Here is a 21,564-nt window from a genome sequence, read left to right as displayed (position 1 = left end):
CGCAAGCGGCGCATATCGCCGCATGTTAAAAGTGTACGCGTGGTACATAAATCCGGATCAGAGTGTGAGGACCCTCACACCACATTTTAGGAACAGCTTCTCCCCCCCCCCACCCCGCTGTCAGATCTGTGTACGGCCCAAGAACCCATGAGCGACCTCACCGTTCTTGCACAATTTACCAAGGTAAGGGTGCACCGTTCTGCACAGACGCCAAAAAAAGGCTCCTGTGAATTTCTGCAGACGCACTGCGGAGGGACATTCGGGCTGGTTGCATCGTTGCCTGGTGTGGCAGCTCCAATGCACAGCAGCGCAGGGGGGTTGTAAACACAGCCGGCTCCATCACGGGCTCAACCTCCCCACCGCCGAGGGCATCTTCGAGGGACGGTGCAACCAACACTAAGGACCCCACCACCCGCGTCATGCCCTCTTCTCAATGCTCCCATCGGCGAGGAGGTGCAGGAGCCTGTCTCGACGTTTTAGGAACAGCTTCTTCCTCTCCGCCATCAGATCCCTGAATGGTCCACGAACCCATGAACGCGGCCTCACTATTCCTCTGTGGCGCTGTGCGAGCTTTCGAGTTAACTTGTCGCTCTTTATTAACGGCCAGCACTGTGCTGCTGTGAGATTTCACGACAACCGGCAGCGACTCCGATTCTGGAAACGCGTTAGGGGCGGGCAGGAGGGGTGTGAGTGGGAGGTGCTGCGGTAACGCCGGGGGAGGTGGGGAGGGTTCGATGCGACTCACGTGAGTGAAGGATATCCTGCACAGGGGTTGGGCTTTCCTCTGCAGTTCTCCCTTCGTCATGAAACCTCGATAACCTGGCTTCTACACGGATCAGGACAGAGAGAGAGAGAGAGAGAGGACAGCTCGTGGTCAGGCAGATTCAGACACGGTTCAGAGTCACACAGCTACACAGCAATGCAATGCACTCAGGCTGTTTGGCCCCTCTACTACATGCCAGTGGTTCCACTCCATACACAAGTCCTTCCAGCCCTCGCCATCACACCTTTCACTGGAAAACTCTCCAGCCTCTCATGCCCCCTCTACTGCATCGTGATGAGGCCACTCACAGGTCGGAGGACCAGCATCTCACTCCATCAGGGTAGTCCCCAACCTGACGACATGAACATCGATTCCCCTAACTTCCCGTAATTTCTCCCTCCTCCCCATCTCCTTTTCCAACTCTCATTCTGGCTCCCCCCCTTTCCCTTTCTCTTGTCCTCATCTGCCCATCACCTCCCTCTGGTGCCCCTCCTCCTTCCCTTGGTCCACTCTCCTCTCCTATCAGATGCCTTCTTCTTCAGCCCTATTCCTTTTCCACCAATCACCTCCCAGCTTCTCACGTCGTCTCCCCTTGCCCACCCGGCCTCACCTACCACCTGCCAGCTTGTACTATGCCCCCCCACCTTCTTATTTTAGCTTCTGCCCCCTTCCTTCCCAGTCCTGAAACGTTGACTGTTTATCCCTATCCATGGATGCTGCCCGACCTGCTGAATTCCTCCAGCATTTTGCGTGTCGCTCCCCTTACTCCAACCACCCACCCTGTGTGCTTTGCCATTAACACAGAGACTATACAGTACAGAAGCAGGCCACTCGGCCCAATCCATCCATGCTGACCAAAGTGCCTATCTCAATTAGTCCCATGCTTGCTTTTGGCCCAGATCCCTCTCAACCAGGGGTTCCCAACAATTTTTATGCCATGGACCAATACCATTAAGCAAAGAGTCTGTAGACCCCAGATTGGGAACTCCTGGTCTAATCCTTTCTTATCCATGTCCCTGTCCAAGTGCCTTCTCCAGCAATCTTCTGGCAACTCATTCCACGTACCCACCAAAAGCTGCCATTTTCTATCTCCGACCTATAGTTTTGGACTCCCCTGTCTTGGGGGAAAAAGCGTGACGCTCGATCTGCGCCCCTTGGGGTTTTATAACCCTGCATCAGGCCAGGCCTCAGCGACGCCGCGCACGCGAGCCTCCTCACTTGCCTTGGCCTCCCTGTAGAAGGTCAGAAGGAGCGCGTACCCGCCAGAGCGCTTCTGCGGCTTGTAGTCTTGCTCCTCGCGGTTCTCCGGTCGCCTCCTTTTCTGCAAGGGCAGAGGACGGGTGAGGGTCAGCGGACAGTACTGAGCGGCCACCTCCCCAACTCCTCGGTCCCCTTGTATCGGAAACACAAGAGATCTCGCGGATGCTGGAAATCTTGAATGACACACACAAAATGGGCACCGTGGTACCGTAGCTCGGGGGGGGGGGGGCGTACCGGAATTCCAAGTTCAGTTCAAGCACCATAGTATCCTCCCTGGGGGGAATGCGTGGTCTTTCTCCAGGTCCTCCATTCTTCTCCCACAGTCCAAGGACAACCCAGAAGTGTTAACTGGTCATAGAACCATATAACACTACAGCGTAGAAACAGGCCTTTTGGCCCTTCTTGGCTGTGCCGAACCAATATTTCTGCCTAGTCCCACTGACCTGCACCCGAACCATATCCCTCCATACACCTCTCATCCATGTACCTGCCCAAGTTTTTCTTAAGTGTTAAAAGTGAGCCCGCATTTACCACTTCATCTGGCAGCTCATTCCATACTCCCACCACTCTCTGTGTGAAGAAGCCCCCCCTAATGTTCCATTTAAACTTTTCCCCCCTCACCCTTAACCCATGTCCTCTGGTTTTTTTCTCTCCTTGCCTCAGTGGAAAAAGCCTGCTTGCATTCACTCTATCTATACCCATCATAATTTTATATACCTCTATCAAATCTCCCCTCACTCTACTACGCTCCAGGGAATAAAGTCCCAACCTATTCAACCTTTCTCTGTAACTCAGTTTCTCAAGTCCCGGCAACATCCTTGTAAACCTTCTCTGCACTCTTTCAACCTTATTAATATCCTTCCTGTAATTTGGTGACCAAAACTGCACACAATACTCCAGATTTGGCCTCACCAATGCCTTATACAACCTCATCATAACATTCCAGCTCTTATACTCAATACTTCGATTAATAAAGGCCAATGTACCAAAAGCTCTCTTTATGACCCTATCTACTTGTCACTTTTAGGGAATTTTGTATCTGTGTTCCCAGATTCCTCTGTTCTACAGAACTCCTCAGTGCCTTACCATTTACCTTGTGTGTTCTACCTTGGTTTGTCCTTCCAAAGTGCAATACCTCACACTTGTCTGTATTAAACTCCATCTGCCATTTTTCAGCCCATTTTTCCAGCTGGTCCAAGTCCCTCTGCAAGCTTTGAAAACCTTCCTCACTGTCTACTACACCTCCAATCTTTGTATCATCAGCAAATTTGCTGATCCAATTTACCACATTATCATCCAGATCATTGATATAGATGACAAATAACAATGGACCCAGCACTGACCCCTGTGGCATTGTAAACTGCCCTGTGATTAGGTTAGGGTTAATCGGGTCTGTCAGGGATCGAAGGGGTGGCGTGGCTCGGAGGGCCAGAAAGGCCTACTTCGCACCGTATCGCTACATAAACACATAAAATTCTCGAGGAACCCAGTGAACAGCTATGGAGGGGAATGAACAGGTGACATTCAGAGCCAAGACCCTTCTATAGGATCGGAAAGGCAGGGGGCTGAAGCCAGAATAAGAGGGTGGGGGCAGGGGAAGGAGTACGGTGGCAGGTTGGGGGGGGGCGGAAGAGGGGAGTGAGAAGCTGGGAGATGGAAGGAGGAGGAATCTGAGAGGAGAGTGGACCATGGGAGGAAGGGAAGGAGGAGGGGCACCAGAGGGAGGTGATGGGTAGGCGAGGAGGAGAAAAGCTAGAATGGGGAATGGAAAAATTACTGGAAGTTAGAGAAATCTACGTTCGTGCGTCATGTTGGAGACTACTCAGACGGAATCCTCCAACCTGAGTTTGGCCTCATTATGGCGAGGACAGACATGTCAGAATGGAAGTTGGAAGTCAAAGTGAAATGGGGAGGGTGGGAAGAGCAGGCGATCGAGCCTCTTGCACCGGATGGAGTGAAGGTGCTCGACCAAGCGGTCCCCCCGTCTGCATCGGGTCTCAGTGATGTAGACGAAGCCCCAATGGAAACACCAGATATAGAAGATGACACCGAAAGATGACTCTCCGTCGATGCTGATGTTTCTCCAGAAATTAAAGTGTGCTGCTCCTGCTATATCAGTCACTGGAGCGGGAACGGTCACCCAATCATTACAACACCCGACAATTGTGCACGATCTCGCCGATCTCCGGCACCTCCTCCGAGCAAGAGAGCACGCCTGCACCGATCGCCCCTCTGGCCAGGCCAGACCACGCACTCACTGAAGGGGAGGGTCTCTGCTCTGCCGGGTCCTCCTCCTCGGACACGCTCTCCGCCGCCCAGCAGCTCGCCACCTTCGTGGGTGACCCAGCGCTCGGTGTCCTCTTCCTCTGAGCCCACGCTGTGTTCATGGGAACTGGGGCGCAGGCGTAATGGATGGGAACGTCTCTACCTGGAACCAAGCAGACCAGAACTCTTTGTCGCTCGTACATTGCAATAACTTTTGACTTGACTCACCACACCTCTTAGTCTCTGCGTACACGTTCAATAATTTCCACATTTCCTTTCAGAGTTGCAGCTCAGTAAAACCCTGTCTAGACCACACTTGGAATACTGTGTTCAGTTCTGGTCTCCTCATTATAGGAAGGATGTGGAAGCTTTAGAGAGGGTGCAGAGGAGATTTAACAGGAAGCTGCCTGGATTAGAGGGCGTGTCTTATGAGAAAGGGCTGAGTGAGCTAGGGTTTTTCTCTTTGGAGCGAGGGAGGGTGAGAGGGCAGTTGATAGAGGGGTATACGGTGAGCAGCTTCCTATGGTTGTCATAGCTGGGGGTGGTAGTGGGGATAAGCTCCCACTACCTATAAAGTGCTCCAAATGGCATGTGTCTCCAACAGCCTCTGACAACCAAGTCCAACTCTTACCCTTTGCACGTGGCTTAGCTACTAGGCCCGGCGGAACAGTTTCTACTGACAAGAGAAGGGCAAAGGCACCTCGAAACCAGCTGCTTTGGGCAGGTGGGGCTCATCAGCCTTGGACGGCAGCCGGCCCAGGAGAAGGAAAACTCTGATATTAAACCTCTGCTGCCTTGTGGCCGTACCCATCCATGGGAGAGGCTTCGGGAGTAAATCCGGAGCCGGGGTCCCTAAGGCAGTTTGATGTTGTTTACAACTTCCCTCTGGCAATCTCTGCGACGACACTGGTGCCAAGCTCTACTGAGATGCAGTGAGGAACAGGCCCTTCCGGCCCTTCAAGCCGAGCAGCCGAGCACCTGTGATCGAGCCCTAACCTAGGCCACGGGGCAGTTTACAACGACCTATTAACCTACCAACCGGCACGTCATTGGACTGTGGGAGGAAACCAGAGCACCCGGGGGAAACCCAAGCGGTCATGGGTCTGAACGTACAAACTCCTTACGGGCAGCGGCGGGAATTGAACCCGGGTCGCCGGTACTGAGCTGACCGTGCTGCTCCACTTTACAGCTGCCAATTAAGCCACAGCCTTCGGGAGGTGGAGGAAACATCCAGATGCGCAACGGGTAGGGTGCCTGTATCGTAGCCTCTGGAGACGCGGTGGGGGGGGGGTTCGAACCCGACCTCTGGCGCTATAATCGGGGGGGGGGCTTTGGTGGGTTAATTGCCCCTCCCTCCCCATCAGTCAGTCCAATAGTATCTGGGGGTAGGCGGTGGGAATGTGGGGAGAATAAAACAAAATTGGTGCTAATGGGTGGCTGATGGTCACCACGGATTCAGTGAGCCAGAAGACCCGTCTCTGTGTCTCCCTATTGAAACCCACGTGCCAGAGGCTGGGATCGAATCCAGGTCACTGAAGACATGAGACAGCACCGGGAGGTGTCACCCCCAAATCCTGGGGTGCAATGGATACACCCACAAAGTAGTGGAGGAACCCAGTAGGTCAGGCAGCACCGGTGGAGGGGCCGAGACCCTTCACCAGGAAGTGGAAAGGAAGGGGGTGAACATTGTTGGAAAGATATTATAAGATATTTCAAGACCCCATATCCAGGAAAAATATAAAGATACAAACATGACGTGTTGGAGAAAGTGCGGCTCCAAGGAGGCAAATCATTTCCATATTTTCTGGGACTGCCCTAAATTAAGTTTATATTGGAAAGGTATTCATAGAACATTAGTTAAGGTACTTAAGACCCAGATACCTCTGGACTTTGAGACGCTCTATTTGGGGCATGTATTGTTTCTTGAACAGAAGAAAGATATAAAGCTGCTGCAGGCCCTTTTGGTGGAAAGTAAGAAATCAATCACTAGAAAGTGGCTAAATCCAATACCACCTACATTAGAAGATTGGCACGAAATTATCTTGGAAATATTTTAAATGGAAAAGATGACTTACTCTCTGAGAATTCAAAAAGAAAAATTTTTATCAAACTTGGAATAAATGGATTGAATATATAACCCCAAAGTGAGCAGACTTTAGATGACTCTCCTAATGATTTATGCTGCTCTCCTCATCAATACAGTAATATTGCTAACGTAAGCACCCTTGGTCCAAATGTTTACTGTTTTTTTTCTTTTTTTGGAAAACGGAGAATTAACACAAGTAAAGGAAAAGATTTGGGAAAGGAAAAAAAATGATAAAATTAAGTAAGTAAGTACATAGGGATTGGATAATTATGTTTGGGGGTAGGAGCAAACATGAACGAGTTAGGATATAAACACCTACAATGGTAGTTACATAGGCTTACATATAATATTTCGGACCAGAAGAGATATATATGGAAATTATTATTAATCCACTATTATTACTATTTTTCTTAACAACTAATATCATTACTAAGCCTAATAGAGTAGAATTACAACTGCACATAATTATCTATTTAAGTGCCTAATTACATTTTATATCATCTCAATGTGTGCTTAGGAATGTATAAACAATTATAGATTTATACATATATAAAAAAATGGAAAAGGTTATACATGTGAAAAAAGTTCATGATACTTGCAAATTCCTTATCCAAATAAAAATAAAAAATTTTAAAAAAGGAGAGGAAGGGGGCAGAAGCTAGAATAAAGGGAGGGAGTGCTAGGTGAGAGAAGGTGGTGAGAGGGGGAGATGAAGAGAGAAGCTAGGAGGTGAAGAAGGGGACAGTGACCACTGACATCAGCTGCATGTTGGAATGGTTGGATCATCTCTTTCTCCAAAGGCGACCCTTACAGAGTCCTACAACACAGAAACCAGCCCTTCAACCCTGACCATTGAGCACCCATTTCCCCAAACCCATTTCTTCACCCAGATTCTATGATTCTCCCGCTAACTAGCAGCTAATTAATGAAGCTCTCAGTGATTCAGGGATGTGGGGAGAAAACCGGAGGGAACCCATGGAAACTCACACGGTCACAGAGGAGGACTGGCACACTCCACGCAGACAGCATCGGAGGGCGGGATCGAACCCGGGGCCTCTGGTGCCCAGAGACGGCGGCTCTGCCCGCTGCGCTTCATTCTCAACGGGTTATCGGGCTTGCCAATCGCAATTCATGCTGGTCACGGGGCGCGCTCCAGGTCAAGCGCGGATCTGCAGATGTGCCCCTGCTGACCTCCAATCAACAACACGCTAAGCGTGACGGCTATTACGGAGCCAGCGACCCAGGTTCAATTCCCGCCACTGTCTGTGAAACCCCTGACCACCCGGGTTTCCTCTCATCTCCTCCCACAATCCAAAGACCTGTAGGTTAGGGCTAGTGAGTTGTGGGCGTGCTATGTTGGCGCCGGAAGCGTGGCGACATTTGCTGGCTGCCCCCAGCGCATATTCAGACTGTTTGTCGTTCACTTTTATGTTTCGATGTACATTGTGAAAAATAAAGCTCATCTTAAAAACAGAGCTAATCTTTCTATTTTCAACAGAACCTAGTTCTCACCTCTGCGTCTGACACTAATCCATCTTGTATTCCTGAGCTTACACACACCCATGAAGGCAAACGTCCCACATGTCATAGGAAAGCACATGCTCCAGCACACAATCCTGCCCTCTTTGCCTCCCTTCATGTTGTTGCACACACAAAGTCTTAGCTGAGAGACACAGCTGGTGGGTATGAGGCAAGCTCTCTATTCGACAAAATGAGACATCGCAGGCATCATATTGAGACCCTTTCGGAGGAAGAGGCCTGCTCGACCCAACGCTACACGACACTTTATGTGCTAAAGATCAAAGGACAATTCCATATTTACAATGCATCCACAATGCTTTCTTTGAACTACACATACCTTTCACATCTCCCGCTTCACACCCACACTGCATATACTTAAATACATTTTAATCAGCATTAACTGTGATTCACGGCTCTTAGGAACTCATTGTTCAGAGCTGCATGTTAAATTTAATCTACAGTCCATATTCAGATTTGAAGATTGGTAGCTGAAGTTACTTGTGATATGTGCTAACCCCAAAAACACCCTAACACTTCTCTTTGCTGATCAGACAGCAGCCACCAGGAGGAAGAGGATACAGCTACGTAAGCCAATTATGGAACAACGTGAAAGCATCAGGATTGTCGCATTGGGTGACATCAACTTGTCCAACTTTGGCTGCGACTTCCTTCGTACAAGGGGCTCAGATGGGATCGAATCTCTTTGGTGCATCCAGGAGGGCTTCTTGAAACAGTTGGTGGGCAGTCCAACTAGATGAGGGACCTACAGTGGCAGGGAAGTTGTTGGAGGACATTCTTTGGGACTAGACTTATGCAGGTTTGGAAAAGCATGGCCTGATTAGAGACAGTCAGCATGGCTTTGTAAATTATAAATAAGTTTATATTCATCACCTGTACCAGGGTACAGATCATTTCATTACATTGAGGAAACAAGCAGCGCAGATTTCTTTGTTACAGAGAAGGTGCAGCAAAGGCAGGCAATAAGGTGCGGGGGTCAGAATGAGATAGATTGTGAGGTTAAGGGTCCATTTTATTGTACGAGGAAACCATTCAATAATCTGATAATAGTGGGATAGAAGATGTCTTTGAGTTGGTGGTACGTGCTTTCAGGCTTTTGTAACTTCTCAAAGTGGGGAGAAGTGAGAATGTCAAAGGTGGGTGGGAGGGTTTTTGATTAGACTGGGTGCGTCTAATCAAGTGTTGGCGCGTGGCCAAGTGGTTAAGGCATCGGTCTAGTGATCTGAAGGTCGCTAGTTCGAGCCTCAGCTGAGGCAGCGTATTGTGTCCTTGAGCAAGGCACTTAACCACACATTGTTCTGCGACGACACCGGTGCCAAGCTGTATGGGTCCTAATGCCCTTCCCTTGGACAACATCAGTGGCGTGGAGAGGAGAGACTTGCAGCATGGGCAACTGCTGGTCTTCCATACAACCTTGCCCAGGCCTGCGCCCTGGAAACCTTCCAAGGCGCAAATCCATGGTCTCACAAGACTAACGGATGCCTATGAAGGGTGCTTTACCCAGTCAGCGAGAAGTGTAGACAGAGTCCATGGAAGGGGGTCTGGGTTTTAGGATGTGCCAAGCTGCGTCCACAACTCTCTGAAGTTTACCTTAAAAGCTTCTTCCTCCCAGGCAGATAATCTGATCAACCATTCTAGTTAGCACCCCTCACCACCCCCTCTATGTATTACCTCAGTAAACATTTTAAACCACTTTTTATAATACTGCTAACACTGTAAAATACTAATATTTATATTTCTATGCACAGTTTATTCCATATCTGTACTTTAAACTATAAATTATTTCTACATAATTCTTTACAACTTTAATCATCATTAAATAGCTGTTGCACCACTGGTGTTTAGGGTATTTTTCTGCTGTGTCCGTAGCAAAAATGTTTTTAGACCAGTCTGGGTTGTTAGCCCTGAGCTGAACCCCCGAACCTGGAGGACCAGTGGACCACTCTTAGTCTGGCCTCTACCCTTTGACCTGTTTGGCATGGATGACCCTATCATGAGTCAAAGCATAAAAACATAGCTCTTGGAATTTTACTGCTTTAGGTTTTCGTTGCCTGTCGTGCCAACACACCACAGCAAATTCCAAATACAAGTAAAAGGGAGGAGCCTGGGGGTTAGAGGTTTGATGTTTTAGCTGCCGTGGCTGGGTGGGCAATCTGTTAGTTTTATTGCGAGGGAGGGGTCGGGGGGTTTGGGGTTTGCGAGTTCTCTTTCTTTTTCTTTTTTGTGCTGGAGGGGGGCCTCAATAATTTCCATGGTTTTTCCATGACTATCTGGAGAAGGCAGTTCTCAGAGTTGTATTCTGCAGACACACCTTGATAATAAAATGAACCTTCGAAATAAAATTGGGTGGACTAGATGTACCAAGTCGTGATCGCATCCGGACAGCGTGCTTTCTATGGTGCATCTGTACAAATGCGCGTGGTAGGTCATGTCTTACGGGCCGAGAATATTTGAGGAGGTGACGATGGTTTCGGTGTACCCTACCATGCTCAGCGTAGTATTCGGCCAGTTTCTCATCCAGGCGATTACAAATCCCGTCGCCAAAGCCGTAGAGAATTCTCGCCTCCCTCCCGTTCCGCAGCGGCAATGGATACATGGTCAGGGAGCGAATGGCCTGAATTGCGGACAAGCACAAACAACCGATCAGCATGAAGCAGACAGATGGTCCGTGCCTACAGCTGACCGAGAGCACAAAGTGGGAGAGTGCACCTGGGATCTTCATTTGTACGCGCTCCAAATGGTGCGGCTGCTGCCGAGCTCTTCCCCAGTCACACCAAGTGGAGCAGCCAGTCACAGACACCACACACTCTCAGCTTGCACTGTCCCAGCACAGAGAGAGCTCGCTGCACACAATGGCACATGCAACTCTCTACATTGTCTAAAAGCCCACCCAGTGCACATCCCCCGCACATTCTCTCAAACACACCAATTCCAAATGTACCCCCCACACGCTCAAATAACATATGCCCTTAAACACCATTCAGTATTCCCCAAACCAAACCCCCACACCCTTAAACAATATTCACTATTCCCCAAACCAAACCCCACACCCTTAAACAATATTCACTATTCCCCAAACCAAACCCCCACACCCTTAAACAATATTCACTATTCCCCAAACCAAACCCCACACCCTTAAACAATATTCACTATTCCCCAAACCAAACCCCCACACCCTTAAACAACATTCACTATTCCCCAAACCAAACCCCACACCCTTCAACAATATTTCCTGTTCCCCAAACCAAACCCCACACCCTTAAACAATATTCACTATTCCCCAAACCAAACCCCCACACCCTTAAACAATATTCACTATTCCCCAAACCAAACCCCACACCCTTCAACAATATTCCCTGTTCCCCAAACCAAACCCCCACACCCTTAAACAATATTCACTATTCCCCCAAACCAAACCCCACACCCTTAAACAATATTCAATATCCCCCAAACCAAACCCCACACCCTTAAACAATATTCACTATTCCCCAAACCAAACCCCACACCCTTAAACAATATTCAATATCCCCCAAACCAAACCCCACACCCTTAAACAATATTCACTATTCCCCAAACCAAACTTCTGCACCCGTAAATACTGCACCAATCGAAACAAAACCCCCCACATCTGTAAATACCCCCAGGTGAAATCAAATATCCCCACACCAGTCTCAACAAAACTCCTCTACGACCATAAGTCTAAACCAAACACCAGAACCCTTGAACACCTCACCCAGTCTAAACCAAATCTCCCCAACACCTTTAAATACTCCACCCAGTCTAAACCAAACACACCCACAACTGTAAATACCCTACCCAGTCTGAACCAAACACCTTCAATGCCCTTCCATAGCCCACCCAATCTAACCAAACCACGCACCCTTAACTACACCATCCGATCTAGCCAAACACCTCCCACACCCTTAAATACCCAACCCAGTCTAACCAAACACCCCCAGTGTCCTACCCAGTCTAACCACCTCGTGTCATTAATGCCCCACCCAGTCTAACCCACACTCTCTGTCTCCTCCTGTCTAACCTCGCTCTTCCTTTGAGTACAGGAGGTGGACAGAATAGGGTACGACGTGGGTATTAGTGATGGGACTCAGCAAACCTTCTCATAAACGATTTGCGACTTGTGCTGCCTTTCCGCTGCCATGTCTCGCCACTCCACCAGCCACTGCAAGAAGAGGGGGTTAGGGCAGACCGGAACCATCTCCTCCGTCCCGTACTCCATGTCTGACACAGACCTGGCCGCCAGTGCACCGACAACACACCGAGCAGCTCAGACCATCGGGGGAGGAGAGCGGACCTCAGAGCCAGAGCTGGGCAGAGGGGAAGAAAGAGACTGAGGTTATCAGGGTGAATCAGTGCAACTGCAGTGACTCTGATTCCGACCCCAACTACACGTCCTCCCTGTGAACACGTGGATTTCCCCTGGGTTCTCCAGTAATGAGATCAAGCACGAGGGGTCATTTTCCCACTGCCTGCATAATTACACACTAACCGCCCCCCCAACAAACCTGTAGCTACACACCCCCACAAACCCTTGCCTAGACACTCCCAGACCTCATTCCCTTCAATCCAACATCCCCCTCCCTACTTATGAAACATTAGTAACAACCCCATCCCCTAAATATATTCACAACCACAAACCTTAAAACTTGCGCAAGGAAGTGGAGGAAGATCCCAATAAAGGCAAGTGAATGAAGCTTAATGAAGGCGTGGGCCAGATCAAAGTGGCAGGGTTGTGTGACACCGAATCTCAAGTGACGGGATCAAGGAGCACGAGAGGGATGATCTTCCCTCAGCCGGCGGGCTGGAGGTTCAGTGGCACTCTGATTTGGCCCTTGCTTTTCATTCATCTGCTGCACCGCCATTTTTCTTCCCTGCCACGGCCCGATGATGCGCCGGTGTGGGGATTAACTGGCCACTGTAAACCGCCCCATGTGCATGTCAGGTTAATTGACTCCTGTAACTCACCCCTAGCAGGTTTGAGAGTTGGGAGGAGTTTTGGAATGTGACGTGCAACGGAAGGGCAAGAAGCCGCGGAGAGCGGCGGGCACAGCCCGCTGCTCCACGGGCGCCAGTCTTGAGAGGGCCTCGTCTATCATCAACGACCCCCGCCATCTTGGCCAGGCCCCTCTTCTGACTGCTACCGCACATCAGCCTGCACCACCAGCTTCAGGGACAGGTACTTCCCCACAGCCGTCAAGCTCTCGAAATGACCTGCGCAATCCTAACCCGAAACATAAGAGGTTCTGCAGATGCTGGAGATCCAGAGCGAGAGACACACACACAGACACACTCACTGAACGCTGCAGGAGCTCAGTAAGTCAGGCAGCATCTACCGAGGGGAATAAACAGCTGACGTTTCGGGCTGAGTCCCTTCATCCTTTCAACTAGGCTTATACTCGCTGGAATTTAGAAGATTGAGGGGGGATCTTATTGAAACGTATAAAATTCTAAAGGGATTGGACAGGCTAGATGCAGGAAGATTGTTCCCGATGTTGGGGAAGTCCAGAACAAGGGGTCACAGTTTGAGGATAGAGGGGAAGCCTTTTAGGACCGAGATGAGGAAGAACTTCTTCACACATTGAGTGGTGAATCTGTGGAATTCTCTGCCACAGGAAACAGTTGAGGCCAGTTCATTGGCTATATTTAAGAGGGAGTTAGATGTGGCCCTTGTGGCTAAAGGGATCGGGGGTATGGGGAGAAAGCAGGTACAGGGTTCTGAGTTGGATGATCAGCCATGATCGTACTGAATGGCGGTGCAGGCTTGAAGGGCCAAATGGCCTACTCCTGCACCTATTTTCTATGTTTCTATCGGGACCTTAACCCTACCTCAGCTACAGAACACTGTGGACCATCTCATGCCCTCCCATCGATTAGACTCAGATTGTGTCTTTGTGGCAGGGTAGAGATACCACTCTACCAGGGGAGGTGTGGGGCACTCCTTCCCTCCTCTAGCCTGCAGGTCACCCTTGGGCGAGGTGAAGCACCTGCTTAACAACCCTCCCCGCCCCCACCCCCCCGATCCAGGTCACATGAAGCCACGCTGGCCGTAAAGAGCCGCTGGTGCACATCACAAGACCTGGTTTGCATTGAATTGACTTTATTACTTAAATCCTTCACAGACATGAGCAGTAAAAATCTTTACGTTGCGACTCCGTCTAAATGTGCAACTTATAGCAACGCAATTCAATTTGGTTATGCGACCACTGACGCCAGGCAGAAAATCTCCAAACAGCAACACACAGAGGGCGCTAAGGGAACTCAGCAGGTCAGGCAGCGCCCACGGAAAAGAGCTTCGGGCCAAGGCCTTTCTTCAGGAAGAAGTCCTGCTGAGTCTCGGCCCGAAATGTCAACTGATCACTCTTTTCCATGGATGCTGCCCGACCTGCTGAGCTCCCGCAGTGTCCCGTGTGTGTTGCTCTGGATTTCCACCCCTGCACACTTTATTATGTTTGAGAATCTCTGAGGAGTGTTGATGATGGCTGGGGTCACCCGCCTTGTAAAGACACCACCCAGGAGAGGCAGTGGCAAACCACTCGTGTAGAAATATCTTCCAAGGTCAACCACGGAAGACCAAGATCGCCTACGTCATACGACACATAACGGTGATGATGTTGATATAAAGTACGCATAGTTTATGTTTAACGGATTCTGTGTGTTGCCTGATCCAAATTTTCCTCTGTACCTCAGCGGACAATAAACTTGAGCTGTACGTGACAGAGAGTAGGTATGGGCGAAATAGGGTAGGGAGGCCACATGCCCTCGTTCTGTACACAAACAGAAGTTAGTCCAGACTTACCACAAAGCCAAGGTCAGTTTAGCAAATGCAAACTCATGTCTGGATGCGGGTTCAATTTCAACATTTAAAAGTTCAAAGTAAATTTATTATCAAAGTACGTAAATGTCACCGTATACAACCCTGAGACTGATTGTTTGATATTTATTTATTGATTCGCTCACTCATTTTTTGAGATACAGCACACAATAGGCCCTTTCAACCCTTCGAGCCACACTGCCCGGCAATCCCCCCATTCAATCCCAGCCTGGTCGCGGGACAATTCACAGTGACCAATTAACCTACCACCTTCTCTTTGGAAGCGCTCATGGGGAGAACATACAAACTCCTGACAGGCAGAGGCGGGAGATGAACCCAGGTCGACCGTACTGTAAAGCAGTCTGCCAACCACTCGGCTGTTTTTTGCGGGCAATCACAGTCAATGCAAGAAACACAATGACAGACCGCACGCAGCGCGACGGAGAAACCACCGACGTGCAAAGAACAGCAGACCGTGCAATTACAAAGCAAAAGAGAAAAAACAATAAATATCGAGAACTTGAGATGAAGAGTCCTTGAAAGAGAGTCGATAGGTCGTGGGAACAGTTCAGTGATGGGGCGAGCGGAAGAGAAGTTCGGGTAAGTACATGAATGGGTGGGCTATGGTCCAGGGGTGGGTCAACGGAACTCGGCAGAATAAGTTCGGCATGGACTAGATGGACTGAAGGGCCTGTTTCTCTGACGACTCTATGACTGGGTTACAGCTCATTCCCCTAGCTGGTACGTGGTCTTCCCCAGACAGTAACTACAACGGAAACTAGTGCACCTGGAGAAAACCCACACAGTCACAGGGAGGGATGCCAGACTGGCCTTACAGACATTTCGGTACCCCTCTATGGTTTTGTCATCTTGCGTCTTGCGATGAGATATTAAGGGGGGGGGGCGGAGTAGATCAGCAGGTCGATTCATTTCCTCACGGACTCAGCGAATCCTGGGGAGGTGGCACCCATTCTTACGGACCCTCCCCACCTTCATCACTAACCAATTACGAAGGAGGCACGGCAGCGATTATATTTCATTAGGAGTTCGAAGAGATTTGGTTTGTCACCTGAAACACTTGCAAACTTCTACAGATGTACTGTGGCGAGGGTCATACTGCCTACCTCACTGTCTGGTATGGAGGGGGTGGGGGACTACCGCACAGGATCAAAGCAAGCTGCAGAGAGTTGTCAACTCAGTCAGCTCCATCATGGGCACCAGCCTCCGTAGTATCCGGGACATCTTCAAGGAGCGATGCCTCAGAAAGGCAGCATCCGTCATTAAGGACCCCCATCACCCAGGACACGCCCTCTTCTCACTGCTACCATCAGGAAGGAGGTACAGGAGCCTGAAGGCACACACTCAACGATTCAGGAACAGCTTCTTCCCCTCTGCCATCCCATTCCTGAATGGACATTGAACCCATGAACACTACCTCAATACTTTTTTATTTCTCTTTTTGCCTCATTTATTTAATTTAACTAATCAATATATACATACTTACTGTTATTCACAGATTTTATTATGTATTTCATTGTACTACTGATGCAAAGGCAACAAATTTCACGACATATACCGGTGTTATTAAACCTCATTCTGATCAGGAAGGAGGTACAGGAGCCCGAAGACATCCGCTCAATATTTTAGGAACAGCTTCTTCCCCTCTGCCGTCAGATTTCTGAACGGTCCATGAACCCATGAACACTACCTCAATATTTCGTTCTTTTGTTTTGAGCTACTTACTTAATTTTTATGTTTCTTATCAACACACACAAAACGCTGGGGAAACTCGGCAGGCCAGGCAGCATCTATGGAAAAAAAGTACAGTCGGCGTTTTGGGCCGAGACCCTTCGGCAGGCCGAATCATTTGTTTCTTATTGTATCTTATAGTAATTTTTAAAATTATGAATTGCACTGCACTGCTGCCGCAAAAGAGCAAATTTCACAGCATCTGTCAGGGAAAATAAAACCGATTCTGATCTCCAGTTTCTGTGCGAGCGTGTGTAGGTTACACGTTCCACCTGTGAGCGCATGAGTTCCTCTGCACAGCCAAGACCTCCTTAGCAAATGAAAGCTCGTAGGTTCAATTTCAGCAATTAGGAGAAATTTGCATTATGGATTTCCGCCCACAAAAGGCCACTGTTAATTCTATTCCTGCCACCGCCTGTAATGGGTTTGTTTGTTCCCCCTTAGACTGCCGCGAGGGTTTCTTCCCAAATTTCAAAGACCTGCCAGTTTATTGGTTAATTGGTCATTGTAAATTGTCCCGTGATTAACTGATAAACCGATTCCTAAGCTCCAGAACCTGGGCCTTAGCACTCAGATCTGCAGCTGGATCTTCAACTTCCTCACAGACAGGACCCAGGCTGTAAAAATAGGGGACAAGCTCTCCTCTACAATCACTCTGAGCACCGGTGCCCCACAAGGCTGTGTACTCAGCCCCCCTGCTGTACTCACTGTACACCCATGATTGTGGAGCCAAGTTTCCATCAAACTCAATATATGTTTGCTGATGACACAACAATTGCAGGTCATATCTCAGGTAATGATGAGTTTGAGTACAGAGAGGAAATTAGGAACCTGGTGGCATGGTGCGAAGACAATAACCTATCCCTCAACGTCAGCAAGACCAAGGAATTGGTTGTTGACTTCAGAAGGAGTAGCGGACCGCACGACCCCATTTACATCGGTGGTGCGCAAGTGGAACAGGTCAAAAGCTTTAAGTTCCTTGGGGTAAATATCACAAATGACCTGACTTGGTCCAACCAAGCAGAGTTCACTGCCAACAAGGCCCACCAGAGCCTTTACTTCCTGAGAAAACAAAAGAAATTTGGCCTGTCCCCTAAAACCCTCACTAATTTTTATAGATACACTGTAGAAAGCATTCTTCTAGGGTGCATCACAACCTGGTATGGAAGTTGTCCTGTCCAAGACCGAAAGAAGCTGCAGAAGATCGTGAACACGGCGCAGCACAACACACAAACCAATCTTCCGTCCTCGGACTCACTTTACACCGCACGCTGTCAGAGCAGTGCTGCCAGGATAATCAAGGACACGACCCACCCAGCCAACACACTTTTCGTCCCTCTTCCCTCCGGGAGAAGGCTCAGGAGCTTGAAGACTCGTACGGCCAGATTTGGGAACAGCTTCTTTCCAACTGTGATAAGACTGCTGAACGGATCCTGACCCGGATCTGGGCCGTACCCTCCAAATATCCGGACCCGCCTCTCGGTTTTTTTGCACTACCTTACTTTCCATTTTTCAATTTTCTATTTATGATTTATAATTTAAATATTTAATATTTACAAATTTTTACTATTTTTAATATTTAATATTTGTAATCCAGGGAGCGGGAAGCGCAGAATCAAATATCGCTGTGATGATTGTACGTTCTAGTATCAATTGTTTGGTGACAATAAAGTATAAAGTATAGACCTCAGTTAAATCGGGGATGGCTGGGCAGCATTGCTAGAAGGGCCGATTCCGGACTGTATCTCAATAAATAGATAGATAGATTCCCTCAAAGTTCAAGATAAATTTTTATTATCAAAGTACACTTATGTCACCACATAGAATCCTGAGATTCATTTTCCTGCGGGCATATTCAACCAATCTACAGGATAGTGACTGCAACAGGATTGGCGAAAGGTCAGTTAGACTGCAGAAGACAACAAGCTGTGCATTTGCAAATATAAAGAAATAGCAATAAATAATGAGAACCTGAGATAAAGAGTCCTTAAAGTGAGATCAATGGTTGTGGGAACATCTCAATGGATGGGCGAGTGATGTAGTTATCCCCTTTTGTTCAAGAGCCTGATGGTCGAGGGGTAGTAACTGTTCCTGAACCTGGTGGTGCGAGTCCTGAGGCTCTTGTACCTTCTACCTGATGGCAGAAGTGAGGAGAGATCATGGCCTGCGTGGCGAGGTCACATGATGATGCAAACAACAGGAATTCTGCAGATGCTGGAAATTCAAGCAACACACATCAAAGTTGCTGGTGAACGCAGCAGGCCGGGCAGCATCTATAGGAAGAGGCGCAGTCGACGTTTCAGGCCGAGACCCTTTGACGAAGGGTCTCGGCCTGAAACGTCGACTGCGCCTCTTCCTATAGATGCTGCCTGGCCTGCTGCGTTCACCAGCAACTTTGATGTGTGTCACATGATGATGGGTGGGGAGAACGTTTTGGATCAGTGGTAGCACGGACTCGATGGGCCAAAGGGTTTGCTTCCTTGCTGTATCATCCTAACGATACTCCCTTTTGAATTCCCAGCCCCAGTGCAAGCTGAAGATTGTACTTCCACCAAGCTGTTCTGTGTCAGCTCTATCCAGAAGGTAAATAACTCTTGACAACATCCAGTCCTACTCCGGATGTCCTGAAGAGCTTCAGGACTAATTGGGCATCTTTGGAATTGTTGTCACCGTAGCAAACCTTGGCAGTCAATAGGTGCACGGTAATTTGCCACAAGCCACACTCGCAAAATGTTGGAGGAGGTCAGCAGCTCCTGCCGAAGGGTCTCGGTCCGAAACTCTTCCCCACAGATGCTGCCCGGCCTGCTGAGCACCTCCGGCGTGCTGTGTCAGATTTCCAGCGTCTGCAGGCTTTCTCGTGTTTGTGACAAGCTGAACCGTGACCAGGACAGACACATCTTGTCCCAGTGACACCGGTCAAGGGAAGAATGGAGCGCAACTCATATGACGAGGCGCTTCCTCGCCGCTCCTCCTCCGGTGTAGCTCTCCCTCGCTGCCCCTCCCACGGTGCGGAGATCCCTCCTCGCAAAGTCCAGTGCTCCCTCCCCTCCCACTCCGCCTCTCCCGTAACGCTGCGCTCCCTCCTCGCCGCCCCTCCCCCACCGTGCGGAGATCCCTCATCGCCTCCCCGCCGCCCCCTCTGGTCGCGCGCCCTCCTCACCGCCCCTCCCGTGGCGCGGCGTTCCTGCCTCCGCTCCCGCACTGCGGCGCTCCCTCAATCCACCGGCCCCCGTCGCGTTGTCACGGTAACCGCCGTCTGTCCGCCCGTTTCCGGAAACCAGCCGGAGCGAGTGCTACCCTAATAACAGTCCCCCGGCCGGCCGGAATGTTTATTCTCAGGACACCTTCTTTTAGTTCCGCCGCGTCAGGTGCACAAGAGGGGACCGAACTCTCTGTCCATTACCTGCACGAAGTGTCGCAATAAATTACTATTGCAAGAAAATATATGTTCAAAGGTTGTTGACAGATTGGAAAATAAATGATTATTAGATCAATAAACACACTGACCGTCTGCCTATTGCACTGTACATTTGGTGGTAGTCACCCCTATTCAGAACATTTATCTGCAAACTAATCATAAGAAACTAATCACTGTCCGTTCGTTCATTCCAATAAAACGCCGTCCATATATTTCAATAATCCACGACTCACACAAAAATGCCGGAGGAGCTCAGCATGTCAGGCAGCATCTACGGAGGGGAAAGAACAGTCGATGTTTCGGACCGAGACCCTTCATCAGGACTGAGGAGGAAGGGGGCAGGAGCCAGAATATGGGCAGGAAGGGGAAGGAGTAAAAGCTGGTGAAACCAGGTGAGGGGGAGGTGGGAGGGTGGAGGAGACTAGATGAGGTGCAGATATGTCACCCTGCAAAAACTCATTTCGGGGAGGTAGCACCATCAATTTGCGGGAGACTCCCGGAACTTCCGGGAGAGGTGGGATGTCTGGAGGTGAGAAACTGGGGCGGTGATAGGTGGTCGAGGCAATGGGCTGAAGAGGAAGGAATCTGATAGTAAAGGAGCGTGGACCATGGGAGAAAGGAAATGGGAGGCTACCCAGACAGAATATAAGGTGTTGCTCCTCCACCCTGAGGGTGGCCTCAGTGGAGGAGACCACAGAGTGACATGTCGGGATGGGAACGGGAAGCAGAATTAAAACGGGTGGCCACTGGGAAAACCCGTCTGTTGTGGCAGGTGGAACAAAGGCGATCCCCCCAGCATCTTGCATTGCTCTTGTGTTCCAGCGCCTGCAAAAATCTCTGGTGAGCAACATCTACAATAATCCACTCTCTGGCTATTGATTACAGAACCCAATCACTACGTTAATTACAATTACATCCTGTCCGCTGGTTGAGTACAATAAATCAGAATCAGGTTTAATATCTGATTTTGTGAATCTGTGGTTTTGCCGCAGCAGTAACATTGCAATGCATAATATTAAAAACTGTGAATTACAATTACACATAAAAAACGAAAATAAATTAAATAATTAGTGCAAAAAGAGAGGGAAAAAGTAGTGAGGTAGTGTCCATGGGTTCAATGTTCATTCAGGAATCAGATGGCAGAGGGGAAGAAGCTGTTCCTGAGTCGTTGAGTGTGTGCCTTCAGGCTCCTGTACCTCCTCCCTGATGGTAGCAATGAGAAGAGGGCATGACCTGGACAATAATGGATGCCAACTTTTTGAGGACTTGGCTTTTGAAGGTGTCCTGGAAGCTGGGGAGACTCGGCCCATGATGGAGCTGACTGAGTTTACAACTCTCTGCAGTTTTTTTCCGATCCCATGCAGTGGCCTCCCTCCCCCCCATACCAGACGGTCGTGCAGCCAGTCAGAATGCTCTCCACGGTACATCTGTAGAAATTTTCGACTGTTTTAGTTGACAAACCAAATCTCCTCAAACTCCCAATGAAATATATCTGCTGTCGTGCCTTCTTTGTAACTGCATCGATATGTTGGGACCAGGTCAGATCCTCAGAGATGTTGACACCCAGGAAGTTGAAGTTGCTCACTCTCTCCACTTCCGATCCCTCCACGAGGACTAGCGTGTGCTCCCTCAACTTCCCCTTTCCGAACTCCACA

General features: G+C 49.2%; 1 protein-coding gene across 3 annotated transcripts in view; it reads right to left on the bottom strand.

Moving 5' to 3' along the window:
* mus81 (MUS81 structure-specific endonuclease subunit) overlaps positions 1-19,917 on the bottom strand; it is a 64,002-nt gene extending 44,085 nt beyond the window's left edge. For 2 of the 3 annotated variants that reach the window (XR_010016437.1, XM_063036391.1), the window contains exons 1-6: positions 19,652-19,917; positions 12,028-12,238; positions 10,398-10,527; positions 4,282-4,451; positions 1,986-2,084; positions 746-826 (exon numbers count right to left, since the gene is read on the bottom strand). Coding sequence is in view for 2 of the 3 variants with exons in the window: in XM_063036391.1 (XP_062892461.1) it covers positions 746-826; positions 1,986-2,084; positions 4,282-4,451; positions 10,398-10,527; positions 12,028-12,150 (603 nt within the window). In the remaining variant the exon portion in view is untranslated. The remainder of the gene's footprint in view (positions 1-745; positions 827-1,985; positions 2,085-4,281; positions 4,452-10,397; positions 10,528-12,027; positions 12,239-19,651) is intronic. The other variant, XM_063036389.1, reaches the window with a different exon arrangement.
* Positions 19,918-21,564: the final 1,647 nt, after the last annotated feature.

Source organism: Mobula hypostoma, chromosome 30 (genome assembly GCF_963921235.1).
Source record: "Mobula hypostoma chromosome 30, sMobHyp1.1, whole genome shotgun sequence".
Lineage (NCBI taxonomy): Eukaryota > Metazoa > Chordata > Chondrichthyes > Myliobatiformes > Myliobatidae > Mobula > Mobula hypostoma.
Note: the sequence above shows the minus strand (reverse complement) of the source record. Positions and strands in the feature narration are given on the sequence as shown.